The 21,576-nt window shown below is 56.9% G+C and overlaps 2 protein-coding genes across 12 annotated transcripts in view; one reads left to right on the top strand and one right to left on the bottom strand.

Moving 5' to 3' along the window:
• Positions 1–14,570, top strand: part of HDAC5 (histone deacetylase 5) — a 33,889-nt gene extending 19,319 nt beyond the window's left edge. For 7 of the 10 annotated variants that reach the window (XM_073235677.1, XM_073235676.1, XM_073235678.1 and 4 more), the window contains 24 exons: positions 3,570–3,829; positions 3,914–4,058; positions 4,144–4,258; positions 4,539–4,669; positions 4,798–4,944; positions 5,035–5,147; positions 5,439–5,570; positions 5,741–5,963; positions 6,887–7,098; positions 7,303–7,596; positions 8,267–8,432; positions 9,255–9,388; positions 9,740–9,860; positions 10,354–10,403; positions 10,558–10,665; positions 11,088–11,143; positions 11,283–11,370; positions 12,319–12,438; positions 12,684–12,781; positions 12,959–13,077; positions 13,569–13,702; positions 13,993–14,077; positions 14,203–14,368; positions 14,450–14,570. In XM_073235677.1, the coding sequence (XP_073091778.1) occupies positions 3,570–3,829; positions 3,914–4,058; positions 4,144–4,258; positions 4,539–4,669; positions 4,798–4,944; positions 5,035–5,147; positions 5,439–5,570; positions 5,741–5,963; positions 6,887–7,098; positions 7,303–7,596; positions 8,267–8,432; positions 9,255–9,388; positions 9,740–9,860; positions 10,354–10,403; positions 10,558–10,665; positions 11,088–11,143; positions 11,283–11,370; positions 12,319–12,438; positions 12,684–12,781; positions 12,959–13,077; positions 13,569–13,702; positions 13,993–14,077; positions 14,203–14,368; positions 14,450–14,489 (3,257 nt within the window). In that variant the 3' untranslated portion in view covers positions 14,490–14,570. Of the gene's footprint in view, positions 1–2,785; positions 2,808–3,569; positions 4,059–4,143; positions 4,259–4,538; positions 4,670–4,797; positions 4,945–5,034; positions 5,148–5,438; positions 5,571–5,740; positions 5,964–6,886; positions 7,099–7,302; positions 7,597–8,266; positions 8,433–9,254; positions 9,389–9,739; positions 9,861–10,353; positions 10,404–10,557; positions 10,666–11,087; positions 11,144–11,282; positions 11,371–12,318; positions 12,439–12,683; positions 12,782–12,958; positions 13,078–13,568; positions 13,703–13,992; positions 14,078–14,202; positions 14,369–14,449 lie in introns of those variants that run through there. The other 3 variants (XM_017680887.3, XM_036997174.2, XM_073235679.1) reach the window with 2 other exon arrangements.
• Positions 14,571–16,456: 1,886 nt separating this feature from the next.
• Positions 16,457–20,940, bottom strand: G6PC3 (glucose-6-phosphatase catalytic subunit 3). Of its 2 annotated transcripts, XM_017680875.3 has the most exons (6): positions 20,486–20,926; positions 18,479–18,585; positions 17,984–18,074; positions 17,678–17,796; positions 17,341–17,482; positions 16,457–17,108 (listed from the first exon to the last, which is right to left on the bottom strand). In XM_017680875.3, the coding sequence occupies exons 1-6, from the start codon at positions 20,701–20,703 to the stop codon at positions 16,745–16,747; spliced, it is 1,041 nt and encodes a 346-aa protein (XP_017536364.1). In that variant the 5' UTR covers positions 20,704–20,926; the 3' UTR covers positions 16,457–16,744. The 2 variants fall into 2 exon arrangements, with proteins under 2 accessions (XP_017536364.1, XP_017536365.2); XM_017680876.3 differs by lacking the exon at positions 17,678–17,796 and having other exon boundaries at positions 16,939–17,108; positions 20,486–20,940.
• Between the last annotated feature and the right edge of the window lie 636 nt (positions 20,941–21,576).

Genomic DNA, 21,576 nt, shown 5'->3' with positions numbered 1-21,576 from the left:
TGGGAGTTGTGTCTCTTTGCCTGGACATTTTCTTTTTGTTTAAGGTTGTGCTGGCAGTTGTCTTAGAGGACTGAAGGAGTGTGGGAGCCCCCCCAGGGCTGATGGGGTTCACAGAAAGGTGGGAGGTTCAGTGGGTGGGAAGGAAGTGTCATTAAGCTGTTGCCTCTCCCCAGTTGTGCCCAGAGTTGGGCAGGGCACCCCTTCTGAGCCAGAGCCTGGTATGTGTGGGGTAGTCCACTCCGATAGCCAGAAACACACCGTCATGCCCTCCAGCTGCCTGGGCTGGGGCGTCTCTGTGGAGGCAGTGTCACTCAGTCCTGCAGAAGGCCTGCAGACAGGGTGGTACGTTGCTGCTTGTTCCTAAGGCTGCCACTCTTCGGAGGGTCGGTCAGGGGCTCGTGGAAGGAGTAGAGTGTGGAGCACGTAACTGTTGCGGAGGTCTTCCCTCTGCAGGAGGTTGCTGCTTTGGCTCTCTGGCCTCTCTGTTCCCTACAGCTCTCTCTCAGGAGGAGGCAGGGGATATGGCGAGAACCCAGGGTCCTGCCCTCCTGTGTGATCCCTCCCCTGGCCTTTCAGGGGTTCTCTGCTCTCCAGAGTTGCCAACCTGTGTCCGTAGGGAACAGAGTGTCCCTCCTGCTCTTTCCTTCCCAGGGGTCTTTCCATTTCTCCTGGTCCACCAGGAGGTGGTTGAGAGCCTCCTCCTATTTTGACACACCCATTTCTCCTTTAGGGTGCTTAGTTTGGATAGCAGCCACTGCCACCTGCTCTGTCCATGCCCAGCTGGCAGAGGGCACAGATCCTTGAGGGGGTGTAAGGCCAGCCAGGCTCCAGGTTTTGTGCCTAGCAGACTTATATTGGTGGGCTCTGTGCCGCCGCCCGACCCTTGCCCTGTCTCTAGCTGCGTAGCGGTAGCCCCTTCCATCTTGAATGGAGCCATATCACTACCTGGAAGACCCCTGGGGTGCTGTATCGTGTCCAGGCCTCACAGGGCCTGCAGATTAGTACTCTCCAGTTACCTGTGTTTCCTGCTTGTGTGGGAACAAGGCTGTGTGGTGGAGCTTACTGGCCCTGCCACCTGCATACCAATGGGGCTACGGCTCCCACTGCGGCCAGGGGCCTAGCATCTCTAATTGTGGTGGTGGCTGTGCAAGAGCCCTGGTGGGAGAGTCCCCTCGCCTGCCAGCACCCTCTCTGCAGGACTCCTGCAAGGGAAGGCAGCACTGTTGGCAGCAGTTGCAGCCTGAGCAGGGTTATCTGCTGGGAGCCAGGAGTACTTGGACCCCTGCCCTTCCCTGGGCAGCCGGGCTGGCATCTGGCTCCCATGGCCTCGGCACTGCTGGGAGCAGCAGGTTGAAGCCCATCTACCTCTTGTATGAGTGATCAGAGTGCCACGGGCCAAGCCAGTCTTGCCTATGAACAGATAACTCTCCAGCCAACTTGGGACCTTGTTGAGCATTTCCAGGGCAGGGGAGACCGGAGGCTGCCTACTGGTTCTTTGCTGCCACCCTGTTTTTGCACCCTGATGGGGCTGCCAACCTCCAGAAAGGCCCTCTGCAGTTTCCAAGGGCCCTTCCTCCTGGTGGTGGGGCAGGACATGGGGTGGGAGGGAAAGTGAAAGAGAGAGAGAGAGAGAGAGTGTGTGTGTGTGTGTGTGTGTGTGTGTGTGTGTGTATGAAACCCCACCCTCCTGGCCACATCTGGCCACTCCTGCAGATGTGGCTTTGGCCTCGTGGCCGCAGAGTCGTCAGTGTGGCTGGCGGGCAAACCACAGAGGAATGTGCCTAGCAGTGCTTGGGGGAGAGGGGGCTGGAGGGGACTGAAAGGGATTCTGCTCAGGCTTTACCTTCCCACGCCCACCTCCAGTGGGTCCTTGAGGAGGCCTGTTCGGGCGTGAAGGGAGCATGGCCTTGGCCTGCAGCAGGCCTTGCCTCTGCCTCGGTGGCCCTCATTCATTGCAGGGTCCCCGGAGAGGTCCAAGCACAGGGTGTGGGAGCCTTGCTTAGCTCAGCCCTTGGTCCTCTTCCCAGCTTCCTCTCCAGTCCAGATTGAGAGGTGGCGGTGGGGGCCTGGGCAGAGGCCTGATCACAAGGGCAGGAGACATGGGCAGCCATTGGGATATTGGGATCCTTCCTTCTCCAGGCTGGGACTAGAGTGGGCCACCTTGCCACAGGAAAGGCTTTTTGGCTCCCTGTGGCCTCCATGGGCTAGAGTGAGGAAAGTTGAGGGCTTTCTTTGGAGAAAGAAAAGAAGTAAGTCACATTGGCCGTTCCTCTTACTTCCTGCTTCCCAGGCAGTGAGTAGCCTGCCTTCCCCTTCCTGTTGGTCAGGAGGCTTTGTGGGGTGTGACCTGGGCTTAGGGCTCCCTGCTGGGGTGGTGTTTGCCCAGTTGCCCTGGTAACCACATAGCAGTGGTAGGGAGTGACATTCAGTTACCAGAGAACACTGTAGGGAATCAAGAAGTTGAGACCCATCTTTCCCATAAACTCATGGGAATATTTTGCCACAGCCTGGGGCCCCTCAGCCCATTGTTCACATGGTGGCCTGGATACAAGGTCTGGGGGCCCAGCAGCCCCTTCACTTCTCTCCTCTTCCCCAGCAGGTTCTCCCTGGGACTGGAGTTCTGAGACCTCTGCCTCGGCTGCAGCCTCCCCCCACCCTCCCTTTACCCTTCTTCCTGTCTGATTCCCTTTCCTTTCCTGTCTCCTCCTCCCACCTCCTCCCGGGCCTGCCCGCCCATTCTCTTCATCCCCCCTCCCCCCAGGCACAGCTGCTGTTTGGCTCACTCTATATATAGCGGCATTTTCAGGGTAATTACAATAAAACTGTTGAAAGGAGATAATCCGGCAAAGGAAGCGAGTCTGACTCCCAGCCCCCTCCTGTCCCTGGTGTGGTGTAGCCCTGCACCCCCTTTCCCTGAGGCCTCCTGGCGCCAACTCACCCTCCATTACCATAGCCTTTCCCAGCTGGGTGTGGGACAGAGAAAAGGGGAGAGGTTAGGGGTGTCCAGGGGATCCCCACAGGCCTCTCCTGGATTTACAGAGGGCCCTGGCTGCCAGCCCCATTAGTACTAGAACTAACATCTGTACCTCAGTTTCTCCTCTAGTATAGGCTTCTTGGTGCGGGGAGTGGGGTGCTGAGGTAGGGGAGGAGGCACAGACAATGTAGTGGTTTGAAGCAAGGATTTGGATTTACATGCTATAATCAGTCACTGGGCTGTAGTCTTTGGTTATGTTACTTAAACCTCTCTAACCCTCAGTTTCCTCATGAGTAAAGTAATTCACATAAAATGCCCAGTGACATTAACTGCCAATGACAGTATCATGTGTTGAGCGCCCACAATGTCCCAGGTACCGGGCTCATTGCTTATGCATATTTCCTTACTGAAGTTCATGGCTTTGGCCTCATTAGTTAAGGTGAAAGGCTGGATCCATGATCCACAGAGCAGAGAGATTTGACCCCTCTCCCTCCCCCCACATTCTCTTGGAGTCCCTGGTCCTGTCTGGGAGCTTTCTGGGCCCCAGGCCTGGCTGCCGGGGCCTCTGATCCCTTCCTGTCTCCTCTCCCTGCAGTGGATGTGAAGCCGGTGCTGCCAGGAGCCATGCCCAGCTCCCTTGGCGGCGGGGGTGGAGGCAGCCCCAGCCCCATGGAGCTGCGGGGGGCTCTGGCAGGCCCTGTGGACCCCGCACTGCGAGAACAGCAACTGCAGCAGGAGCTCCTGGCGCTCAAACAGCAGCAGCAGCTGCAGAAGCAGCTCCTGTTTGCTGAGTTCCAGAAGCAGCATGACCACCTGACGCGGCAGCACGAGGTCCAGCTGCAGAAGCACCTCAAGGCGAGTGAGGGCCGGGGAGGGCTCCAGGACCCCCGCCCCCGCCAGCCTGGCTCACCCACCTCCCTGCCCCCTGTGCCTCTGCAGCAGCAGCAGGAGATGCTGGCAGCCAAGAGGCAGCAGGAGCTGGAGCAGCAGCGGCAGCGGGAGCAGCAGCGGCAGGAGGAGCTGGAGAAGCAGCGGCTGGAGCAGCAGCTGCTCATCCTGCGGAACAAGGAGAAGAGCAAAGAAAGTAAGGCCTGGGGCCTCCTGGCGCCAGCCGGGATGCCTGGCCCCCTTTCCCCAAGCACCCAGGTCAGCTGTGTCCTGTCCCGCAGGTGCCATCGCCAGCACTGAGGTGAAGCTGAGGCTCCAGGAGTTCCTCTTGTCGAAGTCAAAGGAGCCCACGTCGGGCGGCCTCAACCATTCCCTCCCACAGCATCCCAAATGCTGGTATGGCCCTAGGCAGGCATGGGTCACAGAGGCCCCTGCCCAGGGGTGGCCTGGCTGCAGGATGGCAAGGGGCTCCTGGCCCGGTGCAGGCCGTGTGATCTCTCCTAGGAGATGAGACATCCACCCCTGGTTTCTCTCCTCACTTCCTGCCCTGGAACTCGTTTCCTGTCCCTATGTGCAGTGGTCACTACATAAATGTAGAGTACTGGGTGGCAGGTCCAGCTGGCTGGGTGCTAACCTAGATATTTCTCCATCCCCATCCCCACACCCCATCCCCCAGGGGAGCCCACCATGCTTCTTTGGACCAGAGTTCCCCACCCCAGAGCGGCCCCCCTGGGACGCCACCCTCCTACAAACTGCCTTTGCTTGGGCCCTATGACAGCCGTGATGACTTCCCCCTCCGCAAAACAGGTGAGTGCCCAACCTGGCTTCCCAGCATGTGGCTCCTTGGAGGTAGAGGTGGGAATGTGGAGGGGCCAGGCCGCAGGTGTAAGCCTGTTTGTGTGGCTGTATCTGAGCCCTGGCTACCTTCTCTCCAGCCTCTGAACCCAACTTGAAAGTGCGTTCGAGGCTAAAGCAGAAGGTGGCTGAGCGGAGAAGCAGTCCCCTCCTACGTCGCAAAGATGGGACTGTCATTAGCACCTTTAAGAAGAGAGCTGTTGAGCTCACAGGTGCTGGGCCAGGGGGTAAGTGCTCCTTTCCTGTCCCTATTCTAAGGGCCTAGGAGTGAGGGGGTGGCTCCAAGCAGGCCCTGGTGACAGCCACTTCTTCCATAGTACCCTCGGTGTGTAACAGCGCTCCAGGCTCCGGGCCCAGCTCTCCCAACAGCTCCCACAGCACGATTGCTGAGAACGGCTTTACTGGCTCAGTCCCCAACATCCCTACTGAGGTACAGGCTGCAGAGTGCTGGTAGGCGGGCCAGGCTACTCCCTTTCCCTGGGAAGGAGGAGGGCAGTCATCTCAGAGTGCCCAGCTGGGTCCTGTGTGGACCGGCTGGAAGAACCCGTTGGTCTAAAGTGGGATTTGTCCCTTGGGTCTCCAAAGGGCTCTGAAATCTCAGTTCCCGCCTTCCCAAGGGGGGGGGGGGCAGGTGTGGGGAGCAGGTCGCTGTTCAGAGTCTTGGTCCCAGGTGGCCCCTCTTTGCCTGCTCTCATCACTGTCTCTCCTGACTGCTCTTCAGATGCTCCCCCAGCACCGGGCCCTCCCTCTGGACAGCTCCCCTAACCAGTTCAGCCTCTACACATCTCCCTCTCTGCCCAACATCTCCCTAGGGCTGCAGGCCACAGTCACTGTCACCAACTCGCACCTCACTGTAAGTATGGGACACGGGCTCCTTGGTCCTAGATGCCCCTAGCTGGGGCTTTTGTCCTCCCAAGGCCCTGAGGGAGATCAGATGGCCCTTCCCAGAGCTGGGGGGGTGAGCAGCAGGACTGGGGCAGAATAACCCTCTCCCTCATCTCCATCTCTTTTCCCCACCCCCAGGCCTCCCCAAAGCTGTCGACGCAGCAGGAGGCCGAGAGGCAGGCTCTCCAGTCCCTGCGGCAGGGTGGCACACTGACGGGCAAGTTCATGAGCACATCCTCCATCCCTGGCTGCCTGCTGGGCGTGGCGCTGGAGGGTGACACCAGCCCCCATGGGCATGCGTCTCTGCTGCAGCACGTGCTGCTGCTGGAGCAGGCCCGGCAGCAGAGCACTCTCATCGCGGGTGAGTGGGCGTTAGGCTTAAGGCAGGACCAGCTTTCAGGGAGCAGTAGCCAGGGGTACTCCCCCACCCTGTCACAACTCTCCTCCCTTCAATGGCAGCACTGATACCCTCCACATTCTACAGACATTACTGAGTACCTGTAGCCTGCCAGGCCCTGTTTTCCACAACATCTGCTGTGATTAAGTTCATATTCCAGAGCAGCACTGTGTAGTAGAAATAGAACACAAGCCCAGTATGTAATATAAAGTTTTCTAGGAGCCACATTAAAAAATGTGAAAAGAAACAGGTAGAATTGCTTCTTCTTGGCCTTTTGGCTAAAAAAAAAAAGTAAAGTTAATTTTAATACCATTTAACTCAATATGAGAATATTGTCATTTCAATATATGACCAATGCAAAGAGTTGTCAATGAGATATTTTACTTTGTATTTCATACTGTTTTTGAACTCCAGCGTGATTTATCTCTCAGACAAGCCACCTTTCAAGTGTTTGGTCATTAGGAGTGGCTGGTAGCTAAGGAATTGGGTATCACAGCTTTGGACAGCCAGCCCTTAAGTAGCTGGTCGTATCAAAAGAGGTTCTGCTGAAAATACACATGATCCTCATCCCAAGGCTTCCGAGCCTGGTGGGGTCCATGTCCATGAACAGGGAAGTCTTACTGCACATGGGGAGACCTAGTAATCATTTACTCACGTGGAAGCTCTGAGCCTGTCTGTACCATCATAAGTGAATCCAAGGGAGTGTATGGTGAATCCAGGAAGGCTTGCCAAAGGCAGTGGCTCTGACCTGTGAGGTGGTTCAGTTGTGGGGAGGAGGAAGAACAGGGCTCAGGCTCGGAGGTAGGATGCTCCAGGCCCCTCCAGGATACCCCCTGAATTTGCAGGTGCCCTGACAATGATGGTCACTCCCACCCCTCACCCCACAGTGCCACTCCACGGGCAGTCCCCTCTGGTGACGGGTGAACGTGTGGCCACCAGCATGCGGACAGTGGGCAAGCTCCCGCGGCACCGGCCCCTGAGCCGCACTCAGTCGTCCCCACTGCCCCAGAGCCCGCAGGCCCTGCAGCAGCTGGTCATGCAGCAGCAGCACCAGCAGTTCCTGGAGAAGCAGAAGCAGCAGCAGCTGCAGCTGGGCAAGGTGTGCAGGGCAGCCGGGTGGGGGCGGGGGCTGTGGGCGGGGCTCAGACCCAGGCCACTCACTAGGCAGCTGCCAGAGGAACTTCCTCGCCTTTTTCTAATTTGCCCAGAAGCTGGGGAGAAGGGAGGAAGGGTAGACCCTCCTGAGCGTACGGCTGGGTGGCTGCCTCTCCTACAGCTGACTGCCTCCTTGCTCTGCTCCCAGATCCTCACCAAGACGGGGGAGTTGCCACGGCAGCCCACTACGCACCCCGAGGAGACGGAGGAGGAGCTGACTGAGCACCAGGAGGCCTTGCTAGGGGAGGGAGCCCTGACCATACCCCGAGAAGGCTCCACGGAGAGTGAGAGTACACAGGAGGACCTGGAGGAGGAGGAGGAGGAGGAAGAGGAGGAGGAGGAGGAAGAGGAGGAGGACTGCATCCAGGTCAAGGACGAGGAGGGCGAGAGTGGCACTGAGGAGGGGCCCGACTTGGAGGCGTCCAGTGCTGGTTACAAAAAGGTGCCCCTCCTCCCGAGCCCTCGCTCCCCACTCTCTTTCTTCCTTGCTCCTTTCTGCCTTTGCATTTCCTTCTCCCGTGATGCAGGGGCAGCTTTCTGTAGAGACCGGCGGCTGTGAGGGTGGGAGCTGCTTGTGTTGGTTCCAGAGCTGTTTGTGCCCCAGTCTGCCAGCCCCTCCTTGCAGCCGTGACTGCCCCCATCTGTCTGCCTGCCTCTGTGTGCATGTACCTCGTAGCCTGTATCTGCATTTCTGCCTGCGTAGGGCCGGTTGTGCGTCGGTCCCTGCGTGCTTGTGTGCGTGCTTACCCCCCCACTGTTACTACAGTCTGCCCTGTGCCTACCACGCACTCCATTCACCATTCATCACGGACACCTCTGAGCCCTCCCGGCCTGACTCATCCTGCCCCCTCCCACGCCTCCTCCCTCCCAGCCTCTTGCCTCAGTGCTACTCTGGCATGACTCATCAAGGCCCCCTTCCCTCCCCGTCTCCTCCAGATGGAATTGGGAAAGCTGGAGTGTCTCTGGTCTCTGGAGGGCGAAGGAGATGGGTGAAGGAGGAGGTTTGGAAGAGAAGGGCTGGATTAGGGCCCCTCTGGATGTCCTGGGACACCTGTCCTCACTTCCATCTCAGGCTGAGCCTCACCCAGGCTCCCTCCCACTCTCTTTTCCAGATATTTTCAGAAGCCCAGCAGCTACAGCCACTGCAGGTGTACCAGGCACCCCTTAGCTTGGCCACTGTACCCCACCAGGCCCTGAGCCGTACCCAGTCCTCACCTGCTTCTGCTGGGAGCATGAAGAGCCCCCCAGACCAGCCCACCAAACACCTCTTCACCACAGGTGAGCCCCTCCCCCCAACAGCTGCCCTTGCAGCAGCGCCAGGGGCCCTGTGCATGGCCTGCAGCCTGTTGGCATCATAAAGAGTATAGCCCCTGCTCTGAAGGGACTGCCAGGGCCCCTTGAGCACTGCAGGGAGGGAAGACAGGTTTGCCTGTTCTCTGTGTCCCAGAGCCACCTGTGGTGGTGGTGGGTGCTTCTGTCCTGCTGGGAGGGTAGTGAGTGCCCCATCTCTACCCCCCGGGGCAGCATCTTTTTTGGGTCCCCTCCCCCAACCACTGAGGGACCACCTTCTTTTGGGCCATCAACACACAAGCCCAGGAGCCCTCGGTAGAGTACATTGTCTCAGGTGGGTCCTGCCCCTTCCAGCTTCCCCTCTTGCTTCCTTTGAGGTCAAAAGCGAGCCCTCAGTCAATTCTAGAAAGCTCTCCTGCATGGAGCTGCCTTCTGTGAGGCTCTGAGGGGGCACAGATGCCTGATGATGGTCCTGTCTCACCAGTGAGGTGTGGGACAGTGACAGGAGGGAGGAAGGGAGGGTGTGCCATGCGAGGGATATAGTGTTGGGGGCATGGTGCGCAAAGATCAAAACCAGTGTTGGTGTCAAGGACAGCCTGGTTGAGGTGGCTTTTGACAGGTAGTAATAGAAAGGAACTGCAGGAGAAAGAAGAGGGATAGGTGTGGCACAAGGTGGCTGGGATAGCCATGAGGAGGTGCCTTGGCCAGGATAGGTCAGGGAGAGCTCAAGTGATCTCTGCTGGGGATTGTGGAAGCCAAGCTATGACAGGGCGCAAAGCAGTGCTGGCTGATGGAGGTATCTCTGGCCAGGTGTGGTCTATGACACGTTCATGCTGAAGCACCAGTGCATGTGCGGGAATACACACGTGCACCCCGAGCACGCTGGCCGGATCCAGAGCATCTGGTCTAGGCTGCAGGAGACAGGCCTGCTTAGCAAGTGTGAGGTAAGAGAGCCCCTCCTTCCAGCCCCCAACTCAAACCCAGTAAAAGCCTTTCTGGCTCCCCTGTGAGTGAAAGCCTCTCTCCATGTTTCTTCCTCATCCTCCCTTCAACCCCTGACCTCAGGGCCAGTCCCTGCAGCCTAATTCCCCCAGTGATCCCCAGCTGAATGGGGTAGGGTCCTGACTGGGGGGCCCGGGGGGCCAGGGCGTACCTTCTCAAAACCACTCTCTTGAAGCCAGAAAGTGGTTCCATGTACCCTAGGCTATGGGGTAGAGAAGGGGTCTGGGCATCAAGGAGAGCCAGGCTTTCAGTGCTGTCCCTCCCTCACTGGCCTCTCCTGCTCTCCCTGGCAGCGGATCCGGGGTCGCAAAGCCACGCTGGATGAGATCCAAACGGTGCACTCTGAATACCACACCCTACTCTATGGGACCAGCCCCCTCAACCGGCAGAAGCTGGACAGCAAGAAGCTGCTTGGTGAGTCAGTAAGCCAGTGGGTAGGATATGGGCAGCTTCCCTCGTGGGGTAGAGGGCTGTTGGGAAGACCGCCCAGCTAGGGCAGGCAAGTGGCTCCTGGGGGACAGAGGTCATCCTCTTGGCAGAGGTGGCATGGTTGCCACACTGCCCACGCCCAGGGGTGCCATTCCCACAGAACACAGTATGAACAGAGCTGCTGGGGGGATGCTGGCAGGGGGTGGAAGGTGATGGGTCAGGCCTGATGACGGGGACAGTGCTTTGCTCTTCTCCTTAACCAGTCCTAACCCTCTCTCCCTGCCGTCTGCTCCAGAAATAAGATGTTCCTCCAGAACAGGGGACAGACATCTCCCAACTGCTGTGGGCTGCAGAGGCCTGTTCTCTGCTTAGGTCTAGCCTTCTTTTTCTGTGACTGCTCACTGCCCTCTTCAGACCCCAGCCTGTAGCCCTGCAGTTGAGGCAACTTCCAGAGTAGCTCTGTCCCTCTTCCCTGCAGGCCCCATCAGCCAGAAGATGTACGCCATGCTGCCTTGTGGGGGCATTGGGGTGAGTGGGGCACTTGCCAGTGATGGGTGGGTGGCTCTCCCAGCTCTGGCCCTCCCTTCTCACCCACCTGCCGGCCTGCTGTCCAGGTGCCCACCTCCCTTCTTGCCCTCCCCCTACAGGGGGCACGCTGAAGCCTGCTCTCCTGCCCCTGCAGGTGGACAGTGACACTGTGTGGAACGAGATGCACTCCTCCAGTGCCGTGCGCATGGCAGTGGGCTGCCTGGTGGAGCTGGCTTTCAAGGTGGCATCAGGAGAGCTCAAGGTGAGTAGGGGAGGAGGGATGGCACTGCCTGGCTTGGTCCTGCATCCTCAAGAGCAGAGGATGGGGCAGCCTTGGCTTCCCCTTCAGCAAGGCTGTGTCCTTGGTAGCCTCAGCTCTCAGGTGCCAGGAAGGGGAGGAGGAGACAGCTCCAGGGCCAGCTTGGTGGGTGAGAGATAAAGAGGGGCTGACAAAGAGGCATTAGTGTCTGGTGCTTTCTCATGGGTATCTTGGGACCAGAGATGGTGTCCATCTGCTCATGTGGCCTGTGGTTGGCATTCCTAAAAATGTGTGGGATACTTACTTCTGATCTGTGTTTTCTTACCGGCCTGCCTTATGCTTCTCTCCTGCTGTATGTCCACCCCCTCCGTGGCCACCTTGCTTGCCTGTCTGTCTCTTGTCTCTGTCCCTATGCACCTCTTCAGAATGGATTTGCCATCATCCGGCCCCCAGGACACCATGCAGAGGAATCCACAGCCATGTGAGTGCCACCCCAGCCTGGCACTAGACCTGCTGCCCTTGCCTTCTCCCTCTCAGCTGAGCTGATTTGAGTATCTTTTGCTCATGGTGCGAATACTCACTGAAGCTGACCTCCCTGCTTTTTTCTCCCCTCCCCCCAGGGGATTCTGCTTCTTCAACTCTGTAGCCATCACAACCAAACTTCTGCAGCAGAAGCTGAATGTGGGCAAGGTTCTCATCGTGGACTGGGTAGGCAGCGGGCTGGTAGTGCTGGGGTCAGCCTTCAGGAAGGCTCCAGCTCAGCCTCGCTCCTGCTTTCTCAGGTGCCTGTGCTGAAGCTGTGCCTGCTCAGCTTACATCCTGCTGAAGTATTAGCTAAGCCCTCACATATCCACGGGGCTCCCGCCACACGAGGAGAGACTCAAAAGTGGTTTTAGCCCCTGGTCCATCTTGGCCCCCTCCTTGCAGCCTCAAGCAACCAGGGAGATTTTCTACCTTGAACAGTAGAGACTGCTACCACCATTGCTAGAGCCACTTTCAAAGGGGGCTGTGTGCCAGGACACATGGTACCACTCACGGCCACCTCGAGTAGTAAGAATTAGGATGTCCATTTCTGTAAATGAAGACACTAGCTGTTGGGTAATGTACCCAACGAAGGTCACTCAGTTTGGGGTGTTGGCGCTGGACTTTAGGTCAGGTCTTAGGCCCTGAAACTTCTCTTGCTACTGCACAGTGCTTCTCAAAACCTGCCCCTCATGGCCGAGGGAAGGAAGGGCATGCACCACCCGTGAGCTGGGGAAGTAGCCAGGAGGATGGAATCTTTCTGAAGCCCAGTTTTGGCTTGAAAATTCACATAAATGTTGGGGGTTTCTTTAGAATGTATCTCTTTGCTTTTAATTCCTTACTAGCCTCAGTATTTCCCTCCCCACTATTGGTAGAATGGGCCTTGCAGGGAGATCCGCCATGTTCGTCCCATGGCTTTGTAGCTCATCTGTGCAGTGCCGCGACCTGGCCTGCAGACGCTGGTTAGAGAAGTGAGGGGCGATACTATTGTGAACAGAACCAAGATGCCCTGTAGCTAGTGGTGGGCTGCACCCTCAGAGCTCACCATCTGGTGGGGAGGGGGAAAAGGTAGAATTTGGACCTTTGGGCCAGAGCCTGGGCCTTTATCCTGATGCTTCCACCCCTCCCTACCAGGACATTCATCATGGCAATGGCACCCAGCAAGCGTTCTACAGTGACCCTTCCGTACTCTACATCTCCCTGCATCGCTATGACAACGGGAACTTCTTTCCAGGCTCTGGAGCTCCTGAGGAGGTACAGCTCCCAGGCTCAAATGTGGGGCCCCTTGGGGAGGTAGTAGAATTGGACCTAGCAGGGAGCCATGGAAGCCCAGGGTGGCGCTGGTACGGGGGAGACTAGGCTCCTAATGGGAGGCCAGCCCATTGCCTCTCCGTGCAGAACAGAGGTTAGTGGAATGAGGGCTGGAGGCAGGGCTGAGGGCAGGGGCAGTGGCTGGATCCCCAGGCAGTGAGAATAACTCCTCCCTGCCATGCTGCCAGGTTGGCGGAGGGCCGGGCGTGGGGTACAATGTGAACGTGGCATGGACGGGAGGTGTGGACCCCCCCATCGGAGACGTGGAGTACCTAACGGCCTTCAGGTGGGGACTGAGAAGGGCCAAGGGAGGTGTGGGAGCCCCTGACCTGGGTCCTGCTGTGGGAGGGGCAGAAGGCAGCCAGTGTGGTGTGGGTGGGGGTGTCATCTCTAGGGGAGACACAGCATAGGGTGACCCTGGCATCGCCACCTGCCAGGGTCAGCGTGGGCCCTCTCTTTGCAGGACAGTAGTGATGCCCATTGCCCGGGAGTTCTCACCTGATGTGGTCCTGGTCTCTGCTGGGTTTGATGCTGTTGAGGGACACCTGTCTCCACTGGGTGGCTACTCTGTCACCGCCAGATGTGAGCCTGCTGGGGGACTGAGGGAGGCCCTGAAGCAGGAAGCATAGGTTGGGTGGGGGTATAGAGAAAGAGTAAATTAATACTGCAGGGGCTGGGAAGAGGAGAGCTGGGGGCAGATCCAAGACTTAGAATCATTTGGCAGGACCCCCAGCTCGCAGTCTGCCAGCCCTGGCCTTGAGGGGCAAGCAGATGGGGGTGGGGTAGCAGAGGGTGTATCTCCTCCTGGAGTTGTAGGGATGGAGCTTGTTGATCTCTCATTTCAGTGATGCTCCTTAGAAGACATGGTATTGGATTGTTTTAGTCCATCTGTCCTGTTTTGTCTTTAATGGAGCTATTAGTCCATTAGCAATGAATTTGATCATGGATCTATATTTGAGCTTAAATCTACCATCTTACTTTGTGTTGTCCCAAGTCTTGTGTTTCTTTTTCTCTCCTTTCTTACCTTGATTTTTGTTTTAAACCATTTCATCTTCCTTCACCCATCCCTAAAGGTTTTGGCCACTTGACCAGGCAGCTCATGACGCTGGCAGGGGGCCGGGTGGTGCTGGCCCTGGAGGGAGGCCATGACTTGACCGCCATCTGTGATGCCTCTGAGGCCTGTGTCTCAGCTCTGCTCAGCGTGGAGGTGAGGTGCGGGGAGGGGCTGGGGAAGGTGGGCCAGTAGGCCAGGGAATGTGAGGGGCCAGCAAGGGAGGGCCCCCTCCCTGGGTCAAGTACCATTGAGGGCCCTTGGGAAGGTTTTCATGGGGTGTAAGGACAGCAGGTATCCAGGGAGGGCTTTCTGCACAGGGGTTTCTCCAGGAAAGCTTTGCTTGCCCCTATCATGAGAGATGTCGGGGGCTGAATGGGGTGTTTAAAGGGGGAGGCACTGCCACCTGCTCTTCACCCTAAGCCTTCTCTTCTCTCCCCTGCCAGCTGCAGCCCTTGGATGAGGCAGTCTTGCAACAAAAACCCAACATCAATGCAGTGGCCACGCTAGAGAAAGTCATCGAGATCCAGAGTACGTGGGGCAGGCAAGAGGGGCTCAGACCTCCGTCTGCCAAGGAGGCGGAGCTCACAGGCATACCAAGGCTGGGGATGTATACATGGGGATTTCTGTGACCCCTGCCTGCCCCCTGTCCTCAGGCAAACACTGGAGCTGTGTGCTGAGGTTTGCTGCTGGTCTGGGACGTTCCCTGCGGGAGGCCCAGGCAGGGGAAACAGAGGAGGCTGAGACTGTGAGTGCTATGGCCTTGCTGTCGGTGGGGGCCGAGCAGGCCCAGGCTGCTGCAGCCAGGGAGCATGGCCCCAGGTAAGGACTCTTCCCTACCCCTCGCCCTTGTCCAGGCTGGTGCCCCCACCTCAATGCCCCTCCCTGTCCTTGTTCCCACAGGCCGGCAGAGGAGCCCATGGAGCAGGAACCCACCCTGTGACGCCCTGGCCCCATCCCTCTGGGCTTCATCATTGTGATTTTGTTTATTTTTTCTATTAAAAGCAAAAAGTCACACATTCAACAGCGTGTGCCGTGTGGGTCTCTCAGCCCCGCCCCTCCTGCTCCTCTAAGCCACCCACCCTGTGACCTACATCTCAGCTCTAGGTTTGCTCCCTCTGTAGGCACAGGGGTGCCCTTTCCAGCACCCCCCTACCCCATGTTGTATCCCACACCCACTTTCCCAAATTCTGTCCTTTTCCCCCGGGAGCCTGGGCCAGCTCAAGGTAGGCAGGGGGTCGAGAGAGTACCTTCCAGTCCTGGGGTCCCCCTGAGTGAGAAGGGAGTAGTCAGTTCGGTGCCTTGGCTTCAGCTGACTTTGGGGGACATGCCTTAATTTCGCCCTCGTCCTGTCTCTAGCCACAGGGGAGGATGGAGGGCCCCTCTGCAGTCTAAGATGCAGTGTGGAGGGGCGGTGGGCTCCCGGCTGTGAGTTCCCGTCCTTTCCTTCTGTTGTACCCACCATCTTTCTCCTGGCCTCGGCACCAGGGGAAGGCTTATGCCCTAGGGTGTGGGCCTGAGGCCTGTGGGCAAGGTGGTCTTGCCTCCTACTCCTCAGGGTTTATTTCCCTTTCCCAGAGGCTACAGAGGGTCAAAGTGTGTGGGGAGACAGGGCTGGACCCCTGGGTTCTGAGGAGCCAGGAGAAACTGCAGAACCAGGCCTGCTCCCACCCTACTCTGTTGGCCGCCCTGCTCTGCAGACACAGCGTGGGGAAGGGGAGAAGGTGGTCACTGCAGGGAGGGCTCCAGGCTGGTGGGAGCCCCCCAGCTGTTCAGGACGATTTCCCCAACCATCCAGCATGCTGCAAGTAGAAGGGTCAGTGGCCCACCTCCCTCCTTGCTTTCTTTAGAAGACGGGATGGTGAGAGTCGGTGTTTCTGACGGCACAGCCAGAACCCAGGAACCCAGGAGTTTGCCCTCAGCTGTAGCTTCCCTTCCTCCTGGGCTTTTTTGCTGGCTACAGCCCAAGGGAGGTAAGTCCAGGATAGGGCTGGACGCTTCCCTGTGTCTTTCCCAGGAGTCCAGCCTAGCCCTCCAGTTCCGGGGCTTCTAGGGAATGCTGTCCAGCCTAAAGGGAACCAAAGATAGGAAGCAGCCCGTCGGGGGAAGTCTTCCTACTCCTTCCCCGTATCACACATACTTACTTTCCTCCTGTCCCCAGAGCCCTGGCAATCTGTTTACATATTTATTATCCTAAAGGGGGCCTGAGCAGGGTTGAGGGAGCGAGGGGAGGGGCAGGAGTCCCACCACTGATTCATCGTGCACTTGGGTCTTGTGTGCTGTTAGTGCGCTCTAGATCCTCCTGGGGGATGGCGATGGGGCTGGGCCCAGTGTCCCAGGCCTCCCTGGGCTGAGCCCCAGCTCCAGGCCCCTAGTCCTCCCTCTCCCTGTGGCTGGGCTGGTTCTCATGCAAACCCATTCCTTGCTTTGTCTCCCCAAATATGGATTTTAGTTAAGTATTTTGTAACCCACTACACTGTGTGTCCTTGTGCAAATAAACTTGTTTCTGATAGTGCCTTCTGGGGCCAATGTCTCCGTCTCTGAGAAATGGAGTAGAGTTTCTTATACCCACTCCTGGCCAAAAAATGGCTTTTCTCCAGCCCTTGGGCAAGCCAATTTAGGAAACAGGAGGCTGGGGTGGGAGGAAGAGGTATCTATGTCCTGTAGGTTAAAGACGAGGTTTCCTGAATGTAACAAATTCCGCGGGATGTCTTGTGTGGCCTAGCCGGTGATGGGGAAGCGGTGCAGGGCTGAAGGTCTCAACTGCGTTTACAGCCCTCCCCTTCCCTTTTGACTCTGCCTTTGTGGAAAGAGGGTTGGAGCGGGTACAGCACAGGCAGCCTGACAAGGGTTCCGCTTGCACACAAGAGGCAGGTTCAGTGGACATGTGCACAGGCAAGAGAGGAATCCGAAAGTGTCGAAGGGCTTTATTGGGGCCACTCCGAGCCCCTCACAGTACTGCGGGAACCCACTGGTCTTGATGCCTTTGCACCTTTGGGGACTTGGGTGGGAAGGCAGGAAGAGGACCAGCCTTTCTGGGAGAGAGAAGGCCCTTCTTTGGGGCTAAGGTCAGGTGGAGGGGAGACATAAGAAATTCAAGATGAGGGCCTGCTCTGGGCTGGAAGGGGATGGGGCTGCCTCGTGGAGAGTGGAGGTCACCAAGTGTTGGCTTTGGGGGAGGTAAAGTGACACTTGAAGTCAGGAAGAGCGGATGGGTGGTGCTTCCTGGGCACTGAACATGTGCACCACCCAGGGCACGAGGGTGAGGACCAGGCATGGCCAGAGGGTGTACTTGAGGAAATTGAAGATGTAGAAAAGGCTGATCTGAGGCGGGTAGCCCATCCAGTCCAGGGGGCCCAGCAGCCCCATAGCCAGTACAAGGCAGGCTATCTTCTGGCCAGTTCCCAGATAGGCCCGCCGTACCTGGGCATAGCAGGGAGAGTGCAGCGCAATGCCCAGACCCAAGGCGGCCCCAGAGTCGCGGCTCAGGGAGGCAAAGGGCCGGCTGTCCACATGCACCCACTCCGGCCGCTCACACCACTTGGAGGCTAGGCTTATGGACCTGTGGGGAGGAAAAGAGACATTTGTCAGGAGAGAAAGTCTCTGGAACCTAGAGGGCCAATGGCTCTCATCCCTTTTGGTGCCTACTCCCATGTTCTGCTGTGACCCCAGGAGACTATGTTTGTGAACAGTAATGTATCCCTTTACAGCTATAACAAACCAGAGACCCACAGGCTAGGTACAGGTGAGCCAAGAACAGGACCCAGCCGCCCAAGCTTCAAAGCAGGACTTACCAAGAAAGATCCAGGCCTAGTGTAAAGAGAGTCCAATAGATGAGGCTGGCGCCCAGTAAGAGGGCCAATGAGGTTAGTCCGTAGAAGCTTAGCTCCCGCTCCATGGGCACCTGGGGGGCCATCAGCCAGCCCAGGATAGCACCTAGGGAAGTGGGGTGACAGCAGCTTCAAGGAGTTTGGGGATGTGACCCCCAGAGCTATACTGCAGCTTAGGATAAGAGATGGAGACATAAGGGGTGGGGGCCTTGGGGTTGGCTGTACAGTGGGAAGATCCTACACTGGTCCTCCCGCTGCCAATAGCACCCTCTGGGCCCACCCTGTTCCCCCAGTTGCTCACCAGTTATTAAGCCAGCCAACACCTGGTGAGGGAAATGTGCTAAGAGAAAAACCCGGGACAGGCCGACCGCCAGTAGGAAGGTGCAGTAAGTCAGGCTAGGTATCACCCTCACCCAGCGGCTACAAAGGAGAGAGGCAAGTGGTTCAGGGGATGTCCATACGCAGCTTGGTGTCCCTAGCACCCAGGCATTTCATGGTTGGATCAAACGCCCCCAGAACTCCAGCTCCCAGGCTGCCCTGCTGCTGGGTCTTTTGGATCCAGCGTACAATCACCCCTGCCCCATTGGTGGGCAATGCCAAGATGTACCTGTGGGCCCGACTCGCCACCTGGGAAGAGATGGCTGTCATTATGGGCCAGAGGGCTGCTCCTGTGATCATGCAGTGTCCAGAAGGGCTGCCTGCCAGGGAAGCCAGAAGCTTGTGGTGAGATGATGGGAGTGGACCCCAGGTGCCCCTAGTGATAGCTCAACACAGTTGTCTTCCCCTGGTTGAGAAGAGAGCCTTCCCCGAGTGCTGGTCCAGAGTTCCCTCTGCCCTGAAGGCTTCTTCACCCCGGCCTGAGGCCACTGCCCTCAGGCTTCTGCCTTCACCTCTGGCTTTACTCTAAACAAGGTGGGCCGCTGGCATATTGACATGAATGCTCTCCTCCCAGAATTCAACTCAATCTTCTTGGGGTTTCTTTGTTCCCTGGGTCAATAAAGAATGGAGAGGCTGGGCTTCTGGTTAGTCCACCCCGGCGGAAAAGTACTCTGAAACACTGTGCCCCAAGCATGCTGGGAAAGGGAGGTGTGAAGCTTCTCACCCGGACCAGTTTCACAGGAAGAGGGGAACTGGTGAACCTGGGCTGGGGCCTGGCTGTAGTACCCAGACTCATGGACCCACCAAAAAGGCCTGTCTCCAAACAGAAACCTGGAAGAGAAGAGACGTGAGATGACATGTGCTTGCACATACAGTAAGGGGGACAGGAGGTGGGCAGAAGGGACACCTGGTAGTACTGTGCAGGGCCTATGGTGTGGAGTCAGGGAATCCAGTTCTGTGCCATTACCTTTCCATATCCCCCCACCCCAGGAACAGGAGAAAGCACACTATTTTTTAAAAAGTGATAAGTAGGCAAGAGATTGGTGAGTGGCGTGTGTGTGTGCATGAGCTGAGAAGTCCCACTCTTAGACCTCCTACTGCAGGGCTAGCTGTCTTATCATCTGCAAAGAGCCTAGGACCTTGCTCTTTCTCTCCCTCCCTCCCTCTCTCCCAGACCCTCACTGACCCTCCTGCTTTCCTCCCTTCTCCATTTCCCAAATTCCAGCCTGAATTACTCACATCTGAATTACTTAGATAAGCCTCTCATGTTTGAAAATGGGATTGAGAAATGGACAGGAGAGGCTGAGAAAGAATAAGGAGGACAAAAAGTTCAAAGTCCCCTGGCTTAGTAGGTGCTTTGATAGACCTTGGGAAACCACACACTGAAGATGCTGCAATGGCCTGAAACAGAAAAGGTGCAAGAGCAGAGGAGATGCTGGCTGGGAAGTCAAGCACTGGGAGAGAGGTACAGAAGGGACTTGCCCTTCCCCACCAGAAGTGGAGCCTGGTTCACACACCAGGTGCTCAATACATACTTAGGAAATGCAGGGCTTTGTCATGTGGTGGGGCATTAAGGGTGTCTACCTAGGGGTGATCTAACCTCTTAGGGGAACAGTGGAGAGGGAGGATTATGCAGACCCTGCAGGAAGAGAAAGCACAAAGCAAAGGGCAATTAGGCAAGAAGGAATGATTAGACAACTACTTTTCCGGTTACAGTGGGGATGAAGCCCTTGCAGAGAAGAGTGGAAGGAAAGGTAACTCATATTTTTCATCAAGTCATTCCTGCCCCTTCAGGTGTCTCCAATGAAGCTTCCTTCTCTCCCGCAGGCTGGGGATCTGGCAATAGAGACTGAGGTGATGGGAGGTGCAGCTGTATGCCCAGCAGGAGGCATAGCTACTCTCTTCCTCAACCCAAGAGAAAAAGGTGGCAGAAAGAGATAAGGCCCAAAGGCCCCCACCCACTTGCCTGGGATTCCTGGCTTCTAGGTCTGTGTGAAAAGCCTACCAGTGAATGAAAGAGGAAAGGAAGAAGAGAAAGTGTTCCTTGGAAGGCAATGCTTCAGCCTAATGCTTTTCAAACTTACTGTGCACATGAATTATCAGGGGGGCCCTTGTTAAAATGTAGATTCTGATTCAGTAGTTCAGGCCTGGGGCTGAGATTATGAATTTCTAGCAAGGTTTTAAGTGCTTTCTATGCTGCTGGTCATGGGTCTGGGACCACATATGCAAGCGTTCTCTGTCCTCGGCAGCTAGTGTGAAGCCCGGCACAAAGCATGCTTCTTAAAAACTATGCTAAATAAATAAATGAATGGATAAATCAAAGAGTTGAGAAGCTCCACTTTCTGCTATTTATGTCACCATTGATGCTTGTTAAAATACAGATTCCCAGCCCCTCCCCTAGAATTTCTAAATCAGTATGTCTGAGGTGGGATGGAATATGTGCACTTTAAACACGCCCCTTGGTGATTTCTCTCATCAGGCCTATTTAATAAACACTGGTCTAAAGAGTAGGATGGGGACTGAGGTCTGAGTCCGAGATACACAAAGTCGCTCAAAGATGAACAGTCAAGGGCCGCGGGGTGGGGAGGTTTTAAGGCCATGGATTCACTGGGGCGGGTAATGGGGGGGAGATTTCAGGCCTTTGAGGCACCTGCTGAGAGATAAGGGCTTGTCCAGGCCTCGGGGCCCTTGGGGGTGGGGGACCAGGACGCCGAGGACTTCGCTGTCTCACCACTTGAAGATGAGGTTGAGCCACTCGGTGATGAGGCTGATCCAAAGCACCGCGATGCCCACACGGCGAGAGGCGTAGTAGGCCGCGGGGAAGTAGAACAGAAAGAGGCTCTTGGGATCGCCCAGAAAGGTGACCCAAAGCCACACATTCTCCAACCAGGGCAGCTGGTTCTGCAGAGCCTCGGCCATAGCGATGCCCGCGCCTAGCGCGGACTCCATGGCGACCGAGCGGTCAGCCGGGCCGGGGTTTGCTCTAGGGCGGAAGCCAAGGAGCCCAGGCGACAAGAAAGCCTCTGCCCACTGTCCTCCAAAGCCCACTCTTCGGAGCCCCAGATCCCACCCCCAACTAGCGGCTGATGCAAGCCCCGCCCCTTTCCACGCCTCCGGCAGTCCTAGGCTCGCGCGAGCCAGGTGTCCTGCGGGCACCGTTTCCTACAGCGTTGTTCTCGGGACCGCCTCTCTACTGGGCAGCACAGGGGACAAACCTTTGCGAAGGCGTTTCCGCAGAGTCCCACGTGGCCGCTGTTACCGGCACGTGGGCATCCGGCGTAGAGGCGGCTCCAGCTACTGTTCCGGGTCAAGGGATTGAGTAACCAACCCTGTGGGTCGGCGGCGCGCTCAGGTTCTTGCTTTGCTGCTGTGAAGGTGGTTGTGTGATCTCCAGGACTAGGAATCTTTTAACAGACCAGATCTCTCTTCTCCAGTACAGATATCCTCCAAAAATATTCTGAGATCTCATGGACAGATCGCTACGGACACCCTCTCCTCCGGGGAGTCAGGCATTCCCCATCGGCGTTGAGAAGCGACCCTAAATTTGCACGCACCACTAATCAGTCGGTGCCTTCTTTTCCTTCCCCAGCTCAAGACTTCCGCCCGAATTCATCCGCTAATGATTTGAAGGCTGACAGATAAGCCTCTTAATTTTGAGTCTTTCCTAAATACTTGTTAATTTCTACTCATAGTACAGACCAAGTCACACTTCCTCCTAGTGTTCAAAGCTTGCTTTGCCCCTTTCCTTTCTCTAGTCTTCCAAAACCCTGCGGGCAGGTAGACCCTGAGATTGCTACTGGGTTGGTATGGCAAGAGGAGGGG

Source organism: Manis javanica, chromosome 4 (assembly GCF_040802235.1).
Source record: "Manis javanica isolate MJ-LG chromosome 4, MJ_LKY, whole genome shotgun sequence".
Classification (NCBI taxonomy): Eukaryota; Metazoa; Chordata; class Mammalia; order Pholidota; family Manidae; genus Manis; species Manis javanica.
Note: the sequence above shows the minus strand (reverse complement) of the source record. Positions and strands in the feature narration are given on the sequence as shown.

What these genes read in the sequence shown, in the direction of transcription:
- G6PC3 (XM_017680875.3), bottom strand. Translation starts at nt 20,703, where the DNA reads ATGGAGTCCGCGCTAGGCGCGGGCATCGCTATGGCCGAGGCTCTGCAG. An exon ending in TTCCTGTGAAACTGGTCCGG is followed by an intron (nt 18,075 to 18,478) that starts GTGAGAAGCTTC and finishes CTTCCCTGGCAG; the next exon opens with GCAGCCCTTCTGGACACTGC. An exon ending in GTTGGCTGGCTTAATAACTG is followed by an intron (nt 17,483 to 17,677) that starts GTGAGCAACTGG and finishes CCACTTCCCTAG; the next exon opens with GTGCTATCCTGGGCTGGCTG.